Source organism: Balaenoptera musculus, chromosome 19, assembly GCF_009873245.2.
Source record: "Balaenoptera musculus isolate JJ_BM4_2016_0621 chromosome 19, mBalMus1.pri.v3, whole genome shotgun sequence".
Lineage (NCBI taxonomy): Eukaryota > Metazoa > Chordata > Mammalia > Artiodactyla > Balaenopteridae > Balaenoptera > Balaenoptera musculus.
The window spans coordinates 56,416,286-56,437,885 of NC_045803.1; the positions used below are offsets into that span (position 1 = coordinate 56,416,286).

At 53.2% G+C, this 21,600-nt stretch overlaps 1 protein-coding gene across 8 annotated transcripts; it reads left to right on the forward strand.

Annotated features, from left to right (window-relative positions):
• Positions 1 to 233: 233 nt before the first annotated feature.
• KLHL36 (kelch like family member 36) lies at positions 234 to 17,660 on the forward strand. Of its 8 annotated transcripts, XM_036833894.1 has the most exons (6): positions 234 to 387; positions 2,864 to 2,942; positions 5,912 to 6,692; positions 7,420 to 8,493; positions 10,049 to 10,206; positions 12,288 to 17,660. In XM_036833894.1, the coding sequence occupies exons 3-6, from the start codon at positions 6,612 to 6,614 to the stop codon at positions 12,841 to 12,843; spliced, it is 1,869 nt and encodes a 622-aa protein (XP_036689789.1). In that variant the 5' UTR covers positions 234 to 387; positions 2,864 to 2,942; positions 5,912 to 6,611; the 3' UTR covers positions 12,844 to 17,660. The 8 variants fall into 8 exon arrangements, with proteins under 8 accessions (XP_036689789.1, XP_036689787.1, XP_036689794.1 ...); XM_036833892.1 differs by lacking the exon at positions 5,912 to 6,692 and having other exon boundaries at positions 2,705 to 2,942; XM_036833899.1 differs by lacking the exon at positions 5,912 to 6,692 and having other exon boundaries at positions 12,288 to 12,995.
• Positions 17,661 to 21,600: the final 3,940 nt, after the last annotated feature.

A 21,600-nucleotide genomic window follows, 5' to 3' on the forward strand; every position in this document is an offset into this window, starting at 1 on the left:
TGTCCCTCCACGCCGTGTCCCCGCGCCTAAGACGGCGGGCGACACCCAGTAGGCATTTCGCGGTGCGTGACTGTGAGTGGCCCGCCTGGGCCGCAAGCGAGTCCGGCGGCCAGGGGGACAGAGGGGCAAGGACACCGCGCTCCCCGCGCCCCCCGCGCAGGCCCCGCCCGCCTGGGACAGGCCCCGCCCCCGCGCCGCCAGAGCCCACCCCCTCCCGGCCGCCGCCATTGGCCGCGCGCGCCTCCGCCCTCGGCCTCGCACTTCCTGGCGGAGCCATGGCCGCGCACCAGGCCGGCCCACGGGCTCCGACGCCCGGGCCCCGCCGCCCCGCCCGCCCGGCCCCGCCGCTCGGGATCCCCGCGTCGCGCCCGTAGCGCGCCCTCCCAGGTGGGCCTCCGCGCGCGCCCCCTTCCTGCCCGGGCCGAGAGCCGCGCACCGTCCGGGGGCCGGGGCGGGGGGCGGGCCTGCCTCGGGAGGGTCCCCGACCCCGCGAGCTGCGACCCGGTTCCGCCCCCGGGATCTCTTTGTGCTCGGGGGGCGGGGGGAGGATCGCGGGGCCGGGGACGAGCGGAGGGGCCGCCGCGGGGCCGGTGTGGGGGGTGGACAGGGGGCCGCCGACCCCGCAGGTGAGACAGGTGCGGCCTGTGCGGCCGGCCCGCGCGGCCCAGGTGAGTGACTGTCCTCGCGTCCCGCCGCGGGCGCCAGCCCCGGGCGCAATCCAGCTCCGCCTCCTCTCAGCCGGCTCGAGCCCGCCCGGGCGGCCGTTGTGCCGGCGGTTCCGCCAGGGGGTGCTGGGTCCGAGCGAGCGACAGCGGCGTTCCCGGAGACCCTGCCTGCGAGACCCGGGACGGGTGGGTGCCGGCGGGCGTCCGCGTCCACCTCCACGACGCTGTTTCCCCGAGCGCTGCGGTCGGGCACGTTTAGGGTCGAAACCCGGGGAAGGAGCCGGGAGAGGAGGCTCCCAGGGACCCTCCCGTCCGGACGCGGCCTCGGTTCCCGTGTTTACTAAAAGACCTTTTACGCCTCACTGGGGATCGCCACCGTCCCTGCGTGTGGCCTTGACCCCTCACCTGCTTGCAGAAAGCACAGGAGGCAGCTGATACCCACACTCCTGTAGCAATGAGCCCCAAACCACTTGCCCGCAGACAAAAGGGAGCCTCCACAAGGGGATACTCTCTCTAGAAATCTTGGCCTAGAAAAGAAAGCTCTTAGCACTGAAGGCAGACCTGAGCCCTGGCTGGCTGCCTGCGGTGGTGCAGACTGTCTGCTGTGTGACCTTGGGCAGGGCCGCACGGCCACCTGAGCCTCGGTGTCAGAAACGATGGTGGCACCTGTCTCAGAGGGTGAAGGTGAAACAAGGAAGTCAGGGGTGAGCGTTAGGATGGATGCTGGTGTCCTCTTCCCTCTCTGAGCCCCCCAGCATCCTAGGAGCAGACAGAAAGGACAGGGGTGGGGACAGCTGGTCTTTGTCACAAAGTTGCTGGTTTGTCGAGAGAAATCTAGTTGTCCCTTCCTTCTCCCCAGGGAGCTGGCAGGATCGACGGTGCCTGGATTCGTCCCCCCACCCAACGTGGGAGCGCTGGAGCCCCCTCTGTGTGTCCCTGATTATCCTGACACAGAGCTGACTCCTTGTCACATTGTTCTTTATTAGCAAAGGCTGTGTGTTCAGTAGGTAACAAATAGACTCTTCAACTCTGCTAGCAGGGGGAAGAATTCCTCCTTAAACCCTCAGTCCCAGTATGTGACTTGTGCCCATATTCCTAGCTTAATCCTTCCTCTGTGTGCCCCCCATCCTCCGAGGTCCCCCAAAGCCCGGCTCTGTGCTGTTAGTGGGTTGCTTGACTTTTCAAAGCTGGAAGAAACCTTAACATCCCCTGATACACCAGCCCGGTCCATGGATTCAACCATGAAGTCTGCAGAGGTTAACTTGCTTGTTCAAGTTTATCCTGCATGTTCCAGCTGGGGCATGGGCTCCCCCTGCAGAGGTTTCCTGCCTGTGGGCATTTTTTTAATGGTCAAGTGAAATAGCCCAGGGATTGAGAGCAGGAAAGCCTCCTTAGGTCTGCTTCTTCCTGTGTGTGACGCTGGGCAAGTTACTTCCCCTCACTGCCATCAGCTTCTTCCTTTATAAACTGAGGATAATAATAGTGCTGGCCTGGTGGGCTTGTTGTGGGGATTAAATCAGTGAGACACAGAAAACACTTAAGACAGTGCCTGTGTCTAGAACGTAGTTTACACTTCGTAGTCGTCACTGCATCATATCCTTAACTTCATGAAATTTTAGAAGTATGAGCTTCTTAAAGATTAGGCCACATTCAACCAGGCATCCCAGGGAAGGGCCCACGTCTGTCCAGTTTTGAGGCTGGACAGACTCAGGTTTGATTCCCAGCCATTCACTAGCTTTGTGACCTTGAGCTCAATATCCTCATCGATAAAATGGGTTAAGTGACATCAGCCCGGCCAAATCGTTGTGGGAGTTTAATGAGATAGCACATGTCAACTTGGTTCCAGGGTCATAGTCTGGGTTCTGAAATGATAACTGTTGTCATTATAATCTTGATCTCTCGAAAAGGCCTAATTCAGCTCAAGCGTCCAAAGGTAGGTACTTGTAGGAGGTGGGCTAAAAGACATGATGTCGGATTTTAGGTGAAAAAGGGACACTTATTAAATGTTCTATCTGATTCTAACCCTCTGATTTTTTCAGCTCAGAGTAAGGGAGTTCTTTGTAGTACAGTTTTTTCTCCCTCTTCCCTCCACGTGACTGTTTCGCTCTTGCTGTCACTGATACCTGCCAGCAGAGCCTACGATTCATGAATGACCTCGAGTTACTACTGCACGCTCAGAAGTCCTGTTCTTGTCGTAGGGCTGCGATCTTGTTTATGATGGAGGGAAGCCGGCAGACGCGAGTGTCTCGGCCGTACAAGATCAGCGAATCCTCAAAGGTCTGTGAATGGGTCGCTCACCACCTGTGCAAATTGCCAAAGAAGCGTGAGATTTTTCTAATGAGCTCATTCTTATTGCACAGACTGATTTTCTGTTCTTGGTGTTGGTGTTAATCTCCTTAACAATGACTAGAGGTGGCACAGTCAAGGAGTGGAAAAATCATAAAATCAGAGCAGGGGTTGGGGGGTGCGAGGGATGTTAGAAACACAGCTTGACTCGTTTATCCCACACCTGGCATCTGCAGGACACGGTGGATGCCATGGGATTTCTGTTTCCACTTGGGGCTCAAAAACTCCAAGACTGTGTCCATGGAGAAGCCAGCCCCCAACCTTGTAGTGGGGACAACACTTTGTATACCTGGATGTTAAGGGCCCAGAGTCTTCCCCGGTCGTGACTTTCTGAGACCCTAGGAGCCAGTGAGGGTGGGTTCCCCACGGCGGGGCTACCTACCTGTGGCGCACTGACTACATCAGACTCACCCTGGGAGACGGGGAGGGGGCAGGTGTCTCATGAGAAGTGCATATGCCCAGCCCCACCGCAGACCTGCTAAATTAAAATCTCAGAGCAGGACCTGCAAATCTGTACGTTTAGCAAACCCTCAGGTGACTGGGAGCGGCTCCTTTCCCTACAGCTGCTGTAGATAAGGTTTGGGGGACCAGTTGGCGAGACAGTCCCAATTTACACCTGTCTCTTTATGAATATTAATAACACCCTTTTCTTTCTTTAGTTTTTATTTTTTATTTATTTTTTCGGCCACACCGCAGCTTGTGGGATCTTAGTTCCCCGACCAGGCATTGAACCCTGGCCCTCGGCAGTGAAAGTGCGGAGTGCTAACCGCTGGACCGCCAGGGAATTCTTTAAAAGTGTCCTTTTTTGAAGATTAAATGTCATGTTTACCTTAGATCGTGCCTTCTCCATGGGGCTGATATTGTTCACGAGGAGATGAAATGGGTTCTTGGGGGTCTAGAAAGAATTTTACTATTTTAAAGTAGAAAGCTATACATATAATACACGTACAGATATATAGAATATATATTATGTGTTAAAATGACATGGCGAGCTATTAGGAAAAAAATATCTTAAGAGCAGACTGGAAAAAAGATGAAGAAATACCGTTTTAGATAAAGGGAGTTGGGAGCAGCCTATAGATAAGAGGAGAAGAAGGGGGAGCGAGGTTCGACAGATGTGTAAAGAAGAAAAACGGGGTGTAATTTTCAGGGGAGGTTGGTCCTCCTGAGAAATGCTCTCCTATTTCCATTTGAGTTGACTGAGAAGGCTCTTGCCAAAGCCCGGCTTTATCTGCTGCGAAACCCCAGAAGGGTCTTGCTGCTGACTCAAAGGGGCTTTGTCTGGGAGCTTGGCTGCAGAGACAGCATAGCTTTCTAAGTTCTACAGCGCTAGAAATCTTTGTCCCTTCAAGCCAGATTCTGAGCTTGTCTGTCTCTGAATTGAAGCTTTTAGGAGTAGGCTTCTCTATCCCTTGGTTCGTTGTATTTATGTTCCTAACTCTTTATATTTAAAAAGTGCCCAAATCATAATGTACCCTTGATTTTCTAGACATTCAACACACCCAGTTAAAGAACATTACCAAACCCCTCCAGCCCCTACAATCAAGACGGCCACTCGCCCAGCTTCCAGCCCTGCAGTTTTGCCTGCCCTTGAACTTATATAAATGGGGTCAGGGGTGGGTCCCCTGGGTGCCCGGCTCCTTACTCTCGTCACCCTGCTTTTGAGGTTCACCCTGATTGCTGCATGTGGTGGTAGATCGTGCCCTTCTCAGAGCGGTGGAGTCTTCCATTGTGTAGCTGCCGCTGTTCATTTGTCTGCTCTAAAACGTGTTGATCCATTTTGATGCCGAATTCTTTTTTACTTTTTAATTAATTAATTAATTATTTATTTATTTAATTTATATATTTGGCCATGACGCACAGCTTGCAGGATCTTAGCTCCCCGACTGGGGATCGAACCCGTGCCCCGTGTAGCAGAATCACGGAGTCCTAACCACTGGACCGCCAGGGAGTTCCCCGAATTCTTTTTTAATATAAGATACCCCATACCTGCTGCTTTCTGCCCAGTGTTAGATGCTGAGTTTCTTCACCTGATTAAGGTGCTAAAGTAAGAAACAAAGGAATGAACAGGGTTAATACCACTGGAGAATGTTGCAGATCGGAGTTTCTAAATTATACGAAATGTTGCAACTCAGTTACTGATGCCAGTTTAATGTTGGGAAGTCACGTTGGTCTGTTTTTAGTTCTGGTCTCTGCTGCTGTACTAAATAACCAGAGACAGGCTGTAGTCAAGACCCAGGTAAAGAATTAAACGTGCCTACTTAGCCTGGAGACCCAGCGGTAGAAACAGTGGCCGCCGTCTCCCCTGCCCTGGCTCACTGCAGCAGGTGGCTCCCCTGGTAGCTGTCGTCTGGGGCTCTCCCCAGTCCCTGCCCCTCCCCAGGGCTGTTTCCCTTTTCACACCGTAGCCTGGGGGCGTGTGCCCCTGTTTAAGCGGGGTAATTCCAGCACCCTCACCAGCTTGGAAACAACCAGGAGCCCGGGGTGGGCTGACAGCCCACCTGATGCCCCTCACTTGCTTCTCTAGGACACTAGCCTTCACTATTACTCGGTAGCTTTCCGCTGTAGTGCCTTTTTCAGTTCCTTCCTTCAGTCCGCACCCGAGAGGGGCCCCAAGCCAATATGTGTTGAAGCCCAGACCAGGCCAGCCTGGCTCTCTCTCTGAATAACCAGAATAGATGGAGATATCTGTGTATGGACCTACAAGAAACCATCCTGTAATGTAAGGTAGGAGAGCCTGGCTCTGTAAACTTGGAAGGGAAGGAAGCTTTAGGGAGCGTCTATTTGGTACCCTCAGAATGTGAGGACGTTGCCCGAGACTGTTGCAGAGACAGAGCGATTGATGTGGGAATTGGCCGGACGGGGAAGAACCACGGGAAATAAAGTACCCCAATTACTAGTGCATCGGAGGCGGTAAGGAGCAGATTTGGAAGGGAAGAAAAAACCACCCCCCTGCCGTAGGACACATGTTGAGAAGTAACCCAGAAGGACCTGTGCACCGGTCACCCAGCTGCTCACACCTGCTGAGCCCTCGCCCACGTGTCTTCCTTTCCACCACCACTTCCCCTCGGGCTTAACGCCCGTCCCGCCCCTTTCCCCAATCGTCCCTGAATCGCCCTGCTACCTGGTTGATATTTCTGAATGGTCTGTTTTGCCATATATTGAATTTTCTTGTTGTTTTTATAGGGAATAAATAAAGCAGTGTGAAATATCCTAATTAGTTCTTCCAGGGTTTAGAAACCGTTGTCTGGGTCTGATTTTTCTTTGTATCCTCAAAAGCCCAGGGTAGGCAGATAACAGTCAAGCAATGTCCACCAACCTGAATTTATTGAATTAATTCCTATTAACTATTCATATTAACTGATTCGTTAATTCCAGTGTAGCATGGTGATTAAAGGTTTGGGCTCTGGCATCAGACCTAGGTTCAAATGCCAGCCCTGCCCTTCAGTCCCTGTGGGACTTCGGGCACGTTTCTTAGTCTCCCTGAACCTCCCTTTTCCTCATCTGGAATAAGGGGGTTATAACTGACGTTCCGTTGGAGGGTTCCTGTGACGCTCAAATGAGAGAGTGCAGGCGAGTGCACAGTGCGGCCTGCGGCACATGCAGCTCCCGGGAAGAGACAGCATTCCTGCAATTTACATACGTTTTCTGGCAATGACTGTTGAAGCCGTGTTTCTGAAAGTAAGATTCCCCAGAGCACGTTAGTCTGGATATATTGCAGAGTCTCTGGGACCCTCTACCTCCCCGGACTGGTCTCTGTAGCATAACTGTCGGCACCGCGACCCCGTGAGAACTGACGGTCACGGCAGCTGACTTTGCTCCCGCTCTCCTCGGGCCAGCTCTGTGCCATGTTCTGTCTCATGACCCCTGCCCCGCACCAAACCTGGGTGAGACCAGGAGCCGAGGCTCAGAGGCTGCTCGTGACCCACCCAGATCACACAGCTGCAGAGCAGTGGAGCTGGGGTTCCACCAGCTTCTGTCCGACTTGAGAGGCTACACCCCAGGCAACTTCACCCTCCCGATAGGACAGCGTTTTCGAACCTATGTGCCATGACCCACACACACTAAGAAGGAGAGAGAGACAGGGAAGGAGGGAAGGAAGGAAACTTTGGGGAATTCTGTTTACAAAGAAGGAGGAGAGAGGGAAAACGAAACAAAGGGAAAATGAAAGATTGAGTTAAAATTTTTATTTGTAAAGAAGGGAAGAAAGGAAATGTACAAATACACATGCACATGTACAGGGAAACACCCTGGTTTTCTGCGAGGTGCTCTGACACCTTGTTTCCTGTTCTCTCTCATTCCACTGCATGTCAGTGCTGGTCGCATAGCGCTAGCTGGGCCCCTGCGGTGTGGGGGCGGGTCGGCGGCCCCCTCCCCTCCCGACACGCGCTCTCCACCGCCACCGCAGGTGTACCGCTGGGCCGGGCACTCAAGCACGGTGCTGCAGCGGCTGAACGAGCAGCGCCTGTGCGGCCTCTTCTGCGACGTGGTCCTGGTGGCCGACGAGCAGCGCGTGCCAGCCCACCGCAACCTGCTGGCCGTGTGCAGCGACTACTTCAACTCCATGTTCACCCTCGGCATGCGCGAGGCCTTCCAGAAGGAGGTGGAGCTGATCGGCGCCTCCTACATCGGGCTCAAGGCCGTGGTGGACTTCCTGTACGGCGGGGAGCTGGTGCTGGACGGTGGCAACATCGACTACGTCCTAGAGACGGCCCACCTGCTGCAGATCTGGACGGCGGTGGACTTCTGCTGCGAGTACCTGGAGCAGGAGGTGAGCGAGGAAAACTACCTGTACCTGCAGGAGCTGGCCTCCCTCTACAGCCTCCGGCGGCTGGACGCCTTCATCGACGGCTTCATCCTCGGCCGCTTCGGCACGCTGTCCTTCACGCCCGACTTCCTGCAGAGCGTCTCCCTGCAGAAGCTGTGCGCCTACCTGGGCAGCAGCGAGGTGCAGCGGGAGTGCGAGCACGACCTGCTGCAGGCCGCCCTGCAGTGGCTGACGCAGCAGCCCGAGCGCGAGGCCCACGCCTACCAGGTGCTGGAGAACATCCACTTCCCGCTCATCCCCAAGAACGACCTGCTGCACCGCGTCAAGCCGGCCGTGTGCTCACTGCTGCCCCGCGAGGCCAACTGCGAGGGCTTCATTGAGGAGGCTGTGCGCTACCACAACAGCCTGGCGGCCCAGCCGGTCATGCAGACCAAGCGCACGGCCCTCCGCACCACCCAGGCGTGCCTGCTGTTTGTGGGCGGCGAGGTCTCCGAGCGGTGTCTGGAGCTCAGCGACGACACCTGCTACCTGGACGCCCAGAGCGAGCAGTGGGTCAAGGAGACGCCCCTGCCGGCCCGGCGGAGCCACCACTGCGTCGCCGTGCTGGGGGGGTTCATCTTCATCGCTGGTGGCAGCTTCTCGCGGGACAACGGAGGGGATGCGGCATCCAATCTTCTTTATAGGTATGACCCCCGCTGTAAACAGTGGATCAAGGTGAGATTAAAGCCAGATTATTTCTTTACTCTTGAGGACTTTCGATCTCCTTAACCTTAGCCTTGACTGCCCCCCACCCCCTTCTCTCGGGCCTTGACCACCACCCTGCTTCTGAACGAGGTGTGACGATAAAGTGACAAGCCACATCATTCCCCCCCGCCCCGCCCCCGGCTGGGGGCGGTGAGGGCTGACCGGCCGCCTGCTACAGGGACGGTCAGTGTCCAGAACATCGCCGTGCGGTAGAGCTTCCTTCACCGACAGAACCGTTCTTCATCTGCACCATCCGATACGGTAGCCACCAGCCACGTGTGGCAGTTGAGCGCTTGGAATGTGGCCCGTGGGACTGAAGAACTGAGTTTTCCGTTTTATTTCATTTTCACTAATTTACATCTGAGCGTAAATGGCCACAGGAGGCTAGTGGCTACCATATTGGATGACACCGGTCTGGAAGATTGACCCATAGTTCTGACAACCTCCCCGTGTCTCGGAGTCTCCGCCGAGCTCCTGTTTGGGACAGGTTTGGAGCTGGCCCAGGAGGCCACGAAGGCTCACACCTGGTAGGAGTCGTGGCCCTTTGGCAGGTGTGGCAGCTGATTCCAGGACAGGCCTGGGTCTTGGCGTCAGACCCAGGTTCGCACCCCAACTTGGCTAAATCGTAGCCAGGGGTTTCAGACCGGTTCCTTGCCCGCTCCAAATTTCAGCTTCTCCCTCTGGAAACGGGTGGGGGGATGCTGACCTTCCAGGGTCGGTGGTTGTAGCTCACGTTGATTGGCACATGTGCTCCTTTCCTCCCAAGAACCAGATGGCCACCCGTGAAAGTCTGTCTCAATCTTTATACTCAGACCTCAGTCTTCTTACTTAACTCGGTGCTTTTCTGAGCTCAAGGCTCAGAAGGCACTTGGATGACCTTTTGATTTTATTCTCAAAACTCTAAAACCAAGGTGTAAGTCTTGCACTTGCACTAGACGGAGGCTTCCAGCTTTGAAGCCCGTCCTCCAAACCTTCATAGCGGTGGCAGCCTGACATGGTCTCCTGCGGGACCGTGTTCATTCGTGTGTTCTGCTTGGACGATTTAAAAAAGAAAGAAAAAAAAGAAATTTGGGCCTTCCATTGCTAATTTTCTGTGGAGCACCACTTTCTGCCCATCAACGCGAACGACAATCAGCATTAACTTTTAAAATATCTGATTGTGGGGGGGGTGAGGGGAAAGATGAACTTTTATTTCAGGAAAGCCCTACGTCAGCAGTTCTGACCTGTGTGTGCTGCGGAATTCCAGTCCACGGGGTCGGCCACGTGGCCAGACAGGTTTGGGGAAGTGAATTCTCCATCCACCTCTTGGGGATTCACGAGGTCTCGAGGGTCCTGGGGGCTCTGAGAAATCCCGCCTACAGAGCCCCCCGTTCTTCAAGTTTGGCTCCCTTCCCCAGGCTCATGTGGCCACCACCTCACCTTCCGGGGCTGTGCCTTCCATGGAGCGTGTTTGGGGATGCGGTGCTGGATGTTGACGCTGACCCGAGTTTGGGGAAGGGAAGGTACAGGTGTCTCGCCTCCGCAGGTGGCCTCCATGAACCAGCGCCGCGTGGATTTCTACTTGGCCTCCATCGAAGACATGCTGGTGGCCGTCGGCGGCCGGAATGAGAATGGAGCTCTCTCGTCAGTAGAGACCTACAGTCCCAAGACGGACTCCTGGTCCTATGTGGCCGGCTTGCCAAGGTGATTGGGGTTTTGTGGCAGACCCTACAGACGTGGAGGCTTTGGGGTTACAGTTGAGCCCACCTCCCTTTCTGGATATTTTGGCCTTCCCATTCCAGGAAGAATCTCCTGGCTTGTAAATAGCAGCGTGGGGAGCAGAGGGCATGGTTGTCAGGGTGCCTGTTCTGGGCCGTCGGAGTGCAAGTGTCAGCTCTGCCACTGAGACAAACATCCCTCTGTTTCTGAATCTCTTCACTTCCTGAGTTTCGGGGAAATGAGTGCTGAGTTCAGAGAGTGAGAGGTTTACTAAAAATCCCTCTGACTTTGGGCAGGAGGAGTACAGAGGGTGAGGGTTCTCTACCCTCCATCTGACTCCAGCAAGTGTCTTCACCCCACACTCTCTCATTTTCCTCATCTGTAAAGGGGATGTGATGTCAGTACCACCCTGTCAGGGTGTCCATTCCCTGCATTTGTTAACGTCACAGGCTTAGCAGAGGTGCCTGCCATTTATTTGAGCAGCTCCCTGTAGTAGAAGCTGCACGGCTCCTCCAGTTCCTGCCCCTACCCCCAACCCCACAGTAACTACCACCTTCAGGTAAAGGTTCCAAGAAGCCGATGAAGTAGCACCTGGACACCTGTGGATAAGATGATTGGACGATCATGATAGTAGCTGTTGATCACCACGTGCCAGCCTGGGCCATGTGCTTGATGTGATGAGTCCCTTGATATCCACAGTGATCCAGTGGGGTGGGTAATAACCCATGTAATTGATTACCCAAACCCGAATGACCGTGAATGGAGAGGTCAACCGTATAAATCCTGACCCTGTCCTAGGCAAACCAAGACCTGTGTTCTCCCGGGTTCAGGTCTTGTGTACCATCCCACTTTACAGATGGAGAAGTGAGGCTTAATTACATAAGAATATCTGCCACTGTCACTTTCTCTAGGCCAGCCGGGGTGGTTTGTCTACCTTAAGTGCGACAACAACCCTATCGTTATTTTTTTCTAAGTGGACCATCCATGTCCAGAGTTGGAATAAACATAATCCAGGATGTTGCCGTCATTAGGGCATGCATGCCCCACATTTGTTCCATTTGTTTACTCATACCTTTTTTCACTCATTGACTGACTTGTATAATGAGACCTCCACGAACCCACAGCCCAGCCCAAGAGCCGAAGACGTTGAACGGTAGCCCACCTGCCTGGGACCCATTTGCCCCGTGTGCTCTTCTCCCATCCACTTGCTTCCCGCCTCCAGCTAAGGAATCACCGTCCTGAATGTCGTGACGCCATTCCCTTTTTATTCCACCTTTGTGTGCACTTTTTTTGCTGTTGGTATTTTCTTTTTTGTCTTTATATAGATCTCATTTTTTAGAGCGATTTTAGGTGTAGAGAAAATTGAGCAGAAAGTACAGAGGTTCCCAAGCGCACCCAGCTTCCCCCGTTGCAGTAACTGGTACATTATTTCCAGCTAATGCACCAGAGTCGATACATTAGCATTAACTAAGCTCTCTAGTTTACATTAGGCTCCCTGTCTGGGTTGTGCGTTCTGCGGGTTTTGACACGTGTATGATGCTGTGTATCCACGATTACAGTGTCGTACAGAAGAGTCCCAGTGCCCGAAGAATCCCTCGAGCGCCATCTTTTCACCCCTCCCTGCTTCCCCTGAACCGCTGGCAGCCACTGACATTTTCTGTCCCTTTAGGGCTGACTTTTCCAGACTGTCGTGTAATTGGAGCTGCACTTTGTTGCAGGCCCTGCTTGGTGTGTGATGGGACCAGGGCCACACGTGCGCCTCAGTAGCGTAGCGTTTCTAGCCATAACGAGACAGATGCAGTCTTGTGATGACCACTTCTCAGCTGGGCAGAGAGAGGGCAGAGCTGGGATTCTGGCCCAGGCCGGTCTGGCTGCAGAGCTGCCCGTGTGTCACCTGCCCTTCTCCGTCTGTCACCCCCTCCCATCCTCACCACCCCCTCAGAGGGCAGCTTGTCCCCATTTTGCCGAGGAGAAGACCGGGTCCCCAGCTCACAGAGGCCCAGCCGTGCAGCACTGAGCTCCCCCTCTGTCTCTGTCGGTCCGTCCATCCATCTGTCTCTCCACAGGTTCACGTACGGCCACGCGGGCACCATCTACAAAGACTTCGTGTACATCTCGGGGGGCCACGACTACCAGATCGGCCCCTACCGCAAGAACCTGCTGTGCTACGACCACCGGACAGACGTGTGGGAAGAACGGCGGCCCATGACCACGGCGCGCGGCTGGCACAGCATGTGCAGCCTGGGGGACAGCATCTACTCCATCGGCGGCAGCGACGACAGCCTCGAGTCCATGGAGCGCTTCGACGTGCTGGGCGTGGAGGCCTACAGCCCGCAGTGCAACCAGTGGACCCGCGTGGCACCGCTGCTGCACGCCAACAGCGAGTCGGGGGTGGCCGTGTGGGAGGGCCGCATCTACATCCTGGGCGGCTACAGCTGGGAGAACACGGCCTTCTCCAAGACGGTGCAGGTGTACGACCGCGAGCAGGACAAGTGGAGCAAGGGCACCGACCTGCCCAAGGCCATCGCCGGCGTGTCCGCCTGCGTGTGTGCCCTGAAGCCGCGGCTGGAGGACAAGAAGAAGAAGGGCAAGGGCAAGAGGCCCCAGGACCGCGGCCAGTGACCCCGCCGCCGCCTGCGGCGCGTCAGGAGACCAGCAGCCACTCGGTAGAATCCCGGAACCATTAGCAACGACTTAGCAGCTTTTTTTACTTTTATGATTCTTGGTATTTCTATGATATCACAGTAACCGATTAAATATTCTGTCTGACTTGACATATTATCTTGCTTGAATAATTAAAGCGGGGCCCAGGCAGGAGCGACCCCTGTGTCTGTGCCAGGGCTGCTCCCACGTTGCGAACCCCCATGGGTGACCCTCCCGACCGTCCCCCAGAGAGCAGCCAGGGCAGGGGTGATGCAGAAATTTTCCTAGCGAAACGAAGGGCTGCGGTGGGACGTTGCAGATTCCCTAGTCCACGCCTCGCCAAACCTGGCTGAGCTTTGAAGAAAACAGGTTCCTGAGCCCTGCCTCAGAATTAATCGAGTCTGCAACTACCAGGAGTGGTGTAGCGGAGCCTAGAAACTCCTTTAGCCGGTCCCTGGAATGACTGAGCATCGGCCACGTTCGGAAATCACTGGCAAGGGCATTTTTACAGGTGGGGCACAGAGACCCATAGAGGATGCCCGTGTGACCGGGAGTCACCAGCTCGCCGGCAGTCAGGCGAGCCGTGGGACTTCCCAGCAGGGAGGGCTCCCCGCCGGGATTTCTTGCTCGGGTGACTGCTGCTTCTAAATAACCCTGTTTCTCCTGGTTGGTCATCTTCCCGAACTCTAAAAGGGTATAGATAATCAAGGAAGAAAGGTAAAAAAGGGCGCCCTATTCTGTGATTTGTGCTCTCGTCTTTTTACTCTTTCTTTTTTCTGGAACCCGCTGTTTCTCAGATTACTGATGTACTGAGCCCCACAGATCTCCATTTATCACTCAGGAAAGAAAAAGGGAGCCCGCAGAATGTGCCATTGTTTTCTGTGACTCCAGCTCTGAGAAGCCACAGGAAGCTCCCACACGAGTGAGTGAGGGCCCGTGGATCCCCGACAAGGGAAGGTTGTCCGAGCATCTCCCTCGACTCCAGCGCCAGATCCTGGTCCTGGCCGTCCGCTGCCGAGTAGTTCTGTGCTGGGGGCAAATTTCTTTAACAAGCTATGAGCTGTTTCCCCCTTCATTAAGTGACAGATGAAATAATGGCCAGGTCTCCTCCCAGGGGTTAAGCTCTCTCAGTCTATATAAGCTGTGAAAGTGGATTCCGCACCTCCTTATGAGGTGCGTGACCGGCCCGGCCTGGTTCCTGCAGTTACCGGAACTCGCAACAGTAGCGTGTGCCGTTTAAGGAGAGTTTGAGACTCGTGCCCAAGCCGCTGTGTCACACCAGGACGATGGGCATGGGGTGGGTTTTAATCACGAGCCAAGGGAGGCCTTAGTGATCTATACTGTGGCAGAGATCTGACTACAGAGACGAGAACACTTAAAGAATAATCGTTAACACTGCTATTAGAATAAGAATCTCAGTTAACTTCTTTTGTCTTTTCCTTTTTTGTCTCTTTACTACACTTCCTTTCCTTTCGAAGGTTTACTGTGATTTTGATTGGCCTCTTTCTCTAGTAACCAGGAGAGCTGAGAGCCACTTGGGAGTTGAAAGCTTCGGTACCCAAACGATTGCCCCCTCTCGTGAGACGGGGGACCTGTCTGCATATTTAGCTGGTTCCTTGCCTATGGAAGTCGCTAAAGGCTTCCAAACTCTTGAGAGGTTCTGCAAGGCATACAAACAGTCAAACCAAAAAACTGTCATCTTCTTGGAGCTCTTTAAAACAACATTTAGGTGTATTAAAGGCTCTGAGGAGTCCTGCATTAACTGCTAACCCTCCATAAACCCAGCATTTCCAAACTTCATTGAGCCCGAAACCCTTCTTTTGTCTCAAACCTCGTCCAGCCCTCCTCGAAACATGTTTTGCAGAACTACTGCCAACTTTGGGATAAGCTTACCCCCTTCCTGTTCCAGGAAAGGTTTCATTATATGAAGACCCTTTAGAAGGCACAGAACCTGTGGTCTGTTCTCCCCCCTTCCGCCCAGGTCATGAGCAAAGAGGTGGTCGTTCAGTCAGAATCCAGGGGCAGGCTGGGCTGAGCACATGGAAAGACCATGCGTGCTTTGGGGAGCGGGGAAGGCTTTGACCTTGGGAAGCGGACAGGCACGAATTTTTAGCCTAAGCCAGCTGTTGTATTTTTGACTTCCAGGACGTGTCCCAGGATAAGGGTGCAGTGCTGGCCTCTATTCTGATTTTCTTGTGCCTTGCGGGTTAACATACCATGCCCTGCCCCTACTATTCTGTGATGTCTCCCTTGCCATTGTGAAGGATGTTTGTGATTTACACGCCTTAGAATGTAATATGATTGAGTCGGTGAGTGTTCCTTTAAAGGTAGGGTTGATGAGGAAGTTTCCTTTTGGAGACCAACTTCAGATAATTGGCAGTGGCTCCACTGCGCTAAGAAAGGTTTTTGAGCTCACTGGGGTCCGTGGAGCGGAGCGTTGTGACCCGTGAGCAGCGCCTGCCTGGATGAGGGAGAGCAAAGTGGTGGGACTGTGGCAGGTCTCTGCTGTCTGTGGTTTTAAGATGGGAATCACCGTGCTGTGCAGTGCAGCTAAGATCGGAAGAAAATGGTTTATAACCCAGGTGGCCAGAGCTTGCGGATGTACTTGTGCAGGTGGCCGTTAGAACTGCAAAATCACGATAGTGTGATTTCAAACCATGGTGATGAAAGCTTGGGTTCTCCTGGCTGCCATGTTGAGACAGAAACATCAGCTTTTGCCATTATGTTGTCAAACTCAACGCTCCGAGCTGTTCTGCTAGAACTTTGACAATGCTTGGATCATCTTACTTTGATCTTTCAAAATGAGCCTGGTGGGCTTTTATTCAGGTTTTGATTTTTTTCTTTTAAAGAACTAGAGTTTTAACTTCATATTAATGGTAGGTTTTGAGTTTGATCCTCACCCAAGTTGGAACCCTGTTTGCTTAAGCAGAGTAGAAAAGCTGAAGAATCCTTGTAACTTACAGTGGTCTTTCTGCTGTTTAAAATACACAGAGATTATCTTAGCACCTTGCTTGTGTGTATGGCTCAATTCGTACTTTTAACATCCTGCTGCTTTAGAAATCTAGAGTACCAGGTAGGACTCCTTCTAGATCTTGATCTGAGCAGAAAACCTCATGTGTGTATTTATATTCTGAATGCCCCTCCCCTTGACCCTGAATGATAAGTCGACCTGAATGATAGGAACCCCAGAAGCCAGCCCTAAGGGGTGTTCAATTTGGGATGGGAACCCAAATGCCAAAGGGAAGTGGAGTCCCTCCCAGGTCCCACTCTGAGTTCAGGTGAGTTCACCTGTGGCTCAGAGTGCCTGGCCCCTAAGCCAGGAGTGACCTTTGGGTGATTTGCAGCCGTGGGGGAAGGGAAAGGACGGCGCCCTGCCACCCCGACCCCCTTGTAGACTTAGCGGCCTCCCCCTCCTCTTACCCTGGTCCTCCGTGGCATGTGGCTCTGCCAGCATCTCACTTAGCTTTTGGCTCTCAGGGCTTTTGGCTAGAATCTCAGACCACTGGTCCCAAACCTGAAGGGGCAGTTCCAGCCATGTGGCGTGGACATCCTTGCTGTCTCCGTGGAGATTCTGAGCATCTTCAGAGGGAAAGGGGCGGAGTCCCCATCTCCAGGATAAACCTCTGAAATGTAGGGCAGCCCTCCCGGGTGCTTAGAGAGCCTGCCCTGTGTGTCCGCCAAGCCTGGCAGTTTTTTAAAGTTTTTTGAAATGTTTTGATACTTTTTGATACCATTTGCTAATAACCTTTTGTAGTTGCCTGCCGGGGTTCTCCACCTCCCCCCACCCCTCGAGCTTTCGCTACACAGCAGGCGTCCCCGGGTCAGCGCCAGGGTCTCGCCCACCTCCTGTGGCTGTGACTCTCCTCCGTGGCTGCGATCTGATACAAGCTCTTGAGTTGTGTAAGGGCACACGTGGCCCGGGAGTGTGACTGTCTTGGGCCCCCCAACTGAGCATCAGGACAGTGCTTTATGATGAGGACACTCTTAACGCCCTGAGATGTTGTGCATTTCTTCCAAAGGTCCTACCTCAGCAGAGTGTGCAGAGTTGAAAAGGTACCTGAGGGCTGACCCATATATATCACCTGTCCAATACAGGTCGGTCCTCAACCCAGGACGTGGCTGGGTCTTAATTCACTCCCGTCCACGCCTCCTTTTAAAGAGACATTTTAACATGAAATCCACAAAAGCTGTAACAGTGAACCATCCTGCACTTTGCAGAGTGACTGCCCTTAGTTTTGGAGGTCGTTCATTCCTTTCTCTTTTTTTTTTTTTTTTCCCTTTTTACATGGGTAGAATTTGTGGCTTCGCAGGGTGTTTGGGGGTCTCAAGAAATTGTCTTTTGGTTGCCCTAGTTAAAAGAGTTGAATGAATGTACAAATTTTGGTGGTAGAGGGGGGTCGGAGGAGAAGAACCCTCCCATGTCAGTTTTCTTTGAGAAAAGGAACTCCACTTTTCAGAGTTACTTGAGCCGTCCTTACAGGTTTGCTTGCGATGGAAGAAAAAGTCCTTTGGATCAACTGAAATCCATCATCACTACCATCCCCCTTGCAAAATGAGTAAGATCTTTGATGATTAAGTATTGATAATTCATTGGGTATGTTCTGGCTACTCATGTTACCGAAATCTGTAATTACGTGTGTGCTCTTTTTTTAATTTGTTGCTTTTGTATTTGTATGACACCCAAAGCTTTTCTGTGTCTTACCTCTTCTTTAATTAATTTTTTGCACGTTGATTTTTCCCCCCTCTGTTTTTAATTCCATAAAGAATATTCAATTCTCAAAACACATTAAACATGATTTGCCTGCTAGGGTCTGGCTTATTTTATAATTATATCCCTAGTCTTGTGTGGTTATTGTAATAATCTTCAGTCCTATTTTCTCTGCCTAAGTGAAAAAGAACCCTTTGCATGTTGAGCCCAAATATAATTTGGAAATTAACCAGACTGCCTTTCAGTGTCTCCGCAGGCTGGGACGTTTCGATTCTGCTCTCACTGTGCTTCTAATTACTGTATTTTACCAGGAATTTCATTCAGATCCTTGATTGCAGCCCCAAGTCCTGTGACCGGAACTAAAACTATTTGCTTAAATTTGTGTCAGTTGGGGTAATTTGATAAGAAAAGAAAAACAGACAAGGAATGGGTTATGTTTATCAGAAAGATACAATAACATTTCTATAAGAACAGAGTCCCTTTACTGCCCTTAGGGCCCAAGAAGAGGACGATGGCTCCCCTGCACGGCCACCAGCAAGCAGACAAGCCCAGTCACTGTCGGGCGTTTCTTCCCCCAGTGTAAGGCAGTTCAGCTTTGGGAGGATGGTGGGAAGTACCTGCCATGCATATCACACCTGGAAACTGGATTCAAATTTGCCTCTGAGCCAGTGAGCTGCCCCAAATGGGACACCGGCTACCAGATGCTAAATTTGCCTGGATTCTTTCCTTTCCAGAAGAATCTTAGGTTAGAAACGATACTCCTCCCCTTTTCCGGATGAAGCACCCGGAGCTCGAGCTAATTATCTTACCCAAGTGGAAGTACCTTACCTCCCCAGCAGGTCCGCATTCTTCTTGGTTTGGGTCCTCTTGAACAGAGAGCCTTAGGTGAGGACTTGGAGCTGGGCCTCACATTCCCAGGAAGCCCAGCGAGACCAGGAAGGAGGAAAAGCTGCTAATCAGGTGCTTTATCTACGGCTGAGTAGTGAGGCCCCCCGCACGCCGTGGCTTAAAGCCATAGCATCAGTTATTTTGGCTGACATATCTGAGGGCTGCCTGGGCTCAGGTGAGCCGCTCTCACCTGGGTCTCACACAGTCCCGGCCAGGTGGCGGCTCCTGGAGGCTCACTGCCCCTCCCCCTCCTTCCTTTCCCCCTGCTCTGCTCCCCCCGCCCCTGCCCCATCCCACTGGTCTCTCTCTCTCTCTCTCTCTCTCTGGGCCCAGAGTCTCCCATCCTGCTCCTTGAGGGCATCGCAAAGGCCCCCCAGATTGGAGGTGGCGGGGCGACAGAGATGGCATCTCTCGGCGGGAAGTGGGGGGCGGGTGGGTATCAATGAATTGGAAAATCCCACAGGAGCCTGTGTGTTCCCACACGTCCTCTGCCCAAGGAAGGGGGACGGGATCTCCCTGAGGCCCTAACAACCTCCGCTCCGGGGCGGCTCCGCTCACCCAGCTGGCTGCTCAGTGTCTGGGAGGACTTGACGCAGAAAGAAGCGCCGTGTGTGACGGAGGGGGGTGCTGTCAGCTTGAGGCCAGTGGGGCCCACCCTGTAGTGGAATCAGAGGAGGGCAGAGGGTCTGTGTCGGATCCCAGAGGCGCCCGCTACGTCTGGAGCTGGATTTTAACACGAGTCTGCCAGCTCAGACCCAGCTCTTTCAACTACCTGAAAATGATCACCATGTAAGTTCCCTGCGTGGGATATTATGTCCCCAGAAGGCCCTGCTGGGATGCAAATATGTGAGCTGAGGGCCTAACGAGGAACGCCGTTAGCTTTCACTCAACCACCGGCACAGATGCTGTCCCTAACGCAGGGCTAGCAGAGAGGCAGTGGCTGCAGGACAGGCAAGTCTGCAGGGGGCTGGGGGAGGGGAGGGTGAGGACCCAAGCCCATGTCTTCAGATCCACCTACAGGTGAGGTCCACACCACATGTCGGCTGAGGCCAAGGCCATTGTCTCAAGGACCTACCTACGTCCTCCGTGGAGCTTGACAACTCTGAGTTTGCTCACAAAGCTGCCACATAGTCACTAGGTGTCCGCTTTGTGCCAGGCAGGCACCGAGGGGGGTGAGGGGGGGATACGGTGGTGAACAGACAGCAAGATGCCCTCCCCAAGGACTTACATCCCAGTGGGAGAAACAGACCAACAAACCCAGGTCAGGTAGGGATAGCGACGGAACGCACTGAAACCCATCGAACTGTACCCTTAGATGGGCAGATGTTATGTGTGTGAATTATATCTCAACAAAGCTTTTTTTTTTCAAACTCTGCACTGGGAGTTCACATGGCAGTTCAGGGGAACAAAAGGCGCTGAACGAGAGAGAGCTGGGGGCAAATCGCAGAGCGTCTGAGCAGAGGAGGGGGAAAAGGGACAGAAGGCAGGACTCCCATCAGGAGGTCTCTGCCATCACCGCCATCCGCTCCAGTGATGGGGGCCGGGAGCAGAGACTCCCCGATAAACCCCCGTGGGAACACACCCCAGCTGTCCCAGCTCCCTATGGCTGGTGCTCAAAACAACAACTTAATTATATTTTACAATATTGTAGGACAGGAATTGGTGTGGGGCTCAACCAGGAGACTGTACTGCTGCACGTGGCTTCAGCCGGGATCCCTCGGTATTACAACCTCACTCGGGTGGCTGCTTTGGAGGGGAAGGCTGGCTTCACCTGGGACCTATAACCGCAACCCTGGCCTTTCCCACAGGGTGGTCTCAGAGAAGGCTGAGGAGTTCCCGCCTGCTGGCTCAAGGCAGCCCTGTTCTAAGAGGTAAGAGGTAGAAGACGCCTATGTCCTTTTTCTAAAAATAACCTGTAGTAAAATGTACTCTGTGTGTGTGTATAGTTCTATGAATTTAAACAAATAACGAATCACCTATTCACTGCAAAAATTAAAGCACAACAATGGGTGAATGGATAAACAAAATGTGGTCTAGCAAGATGATGGAATATTACTCGGCCATGAACAGAAATGAAGCGCTGACGTGACGATGTGGATGAACCTTGAAAACATCATGCTAAGTTGAAGAAGCCAGGCACAAAGGACAACGTATTGTATGATTCTGTTTATATGCAATGGCCAGAACAGGCAAATTTAGAAACAGAAAGTAGATTAGTATTTGCTTAGGGCTGGGGTGGGGATGAGACAGGATAGGGGTGCAGGAGCTAAAGGGTATGGGTTTCTTTTTGTGGTGATGAAAATGCCCTAAGATTGACAATGGTTGTAGTTGCACACATCTGTGACTCTATGAAAAGTCTTTGCATTGTATGATATGTGAATTACATCTCATTAAATGTGTTTAAAATATGAAAGCAGTAATTCACCCCGTTTCTCTGAGTTTCCTGTGTTGGTCTCCCAGATAGCTACAGGTTGAGTGCCAGGATAGAAACCTCTCTAGTTGGGTTCTGAAATTCGGGATAAAATGGTAAGCGTAGAGGTAGTGTTGATTTCAGGCCCACCAGGGAGCAATTCTGTGTGTGCAGACCTCGTGGCATCCTTCAGAAGGCGCCCTAGAGCAGGGGTCCTCAAACAGTGGTCCCTGGGTCAGCAGCATCTGTAGCCCAGGGAGTTTGGGAATGCAGATTCTCAGGCCTCGCCCCAGATCAGCTGACTCAGCCACCCCTGGGGTGGGCCCCAGCGACGTGTGTTTTGCACAAGCCCGCCTGGAGAGTCTCACGCATGCTCGGTTGAGAATCGCTGCTCTCTAGAGGGTTGTCTCCTTTCTGCACTCAAAGGCTTTCCTGAGCTGTGAGTCGGCCAGATCCCCAACAGCTGTGCCTGGTTTGCACTGGCCGAACCTGAACCACGGGGCTTCCCTCTGGTTAAATACAACCCAGCCCAGGGGTAGCTGAAGCTTTGAGCTTGAGAAGGCTGGCGCGGTCTTGGAGCAAACCTCTGCAGGGGCCACACGCCTGCTGCATCCCAGGGAAAGTGAACCTCATCTGTGGACTTCCTGTTGATGGGGGGAGGGGAGCAGGCAGGAAGCCCTGGGGTGTGGCCCAACCCTTTGAATGGTCTCCAGCATCCGCTGGCTCTGGG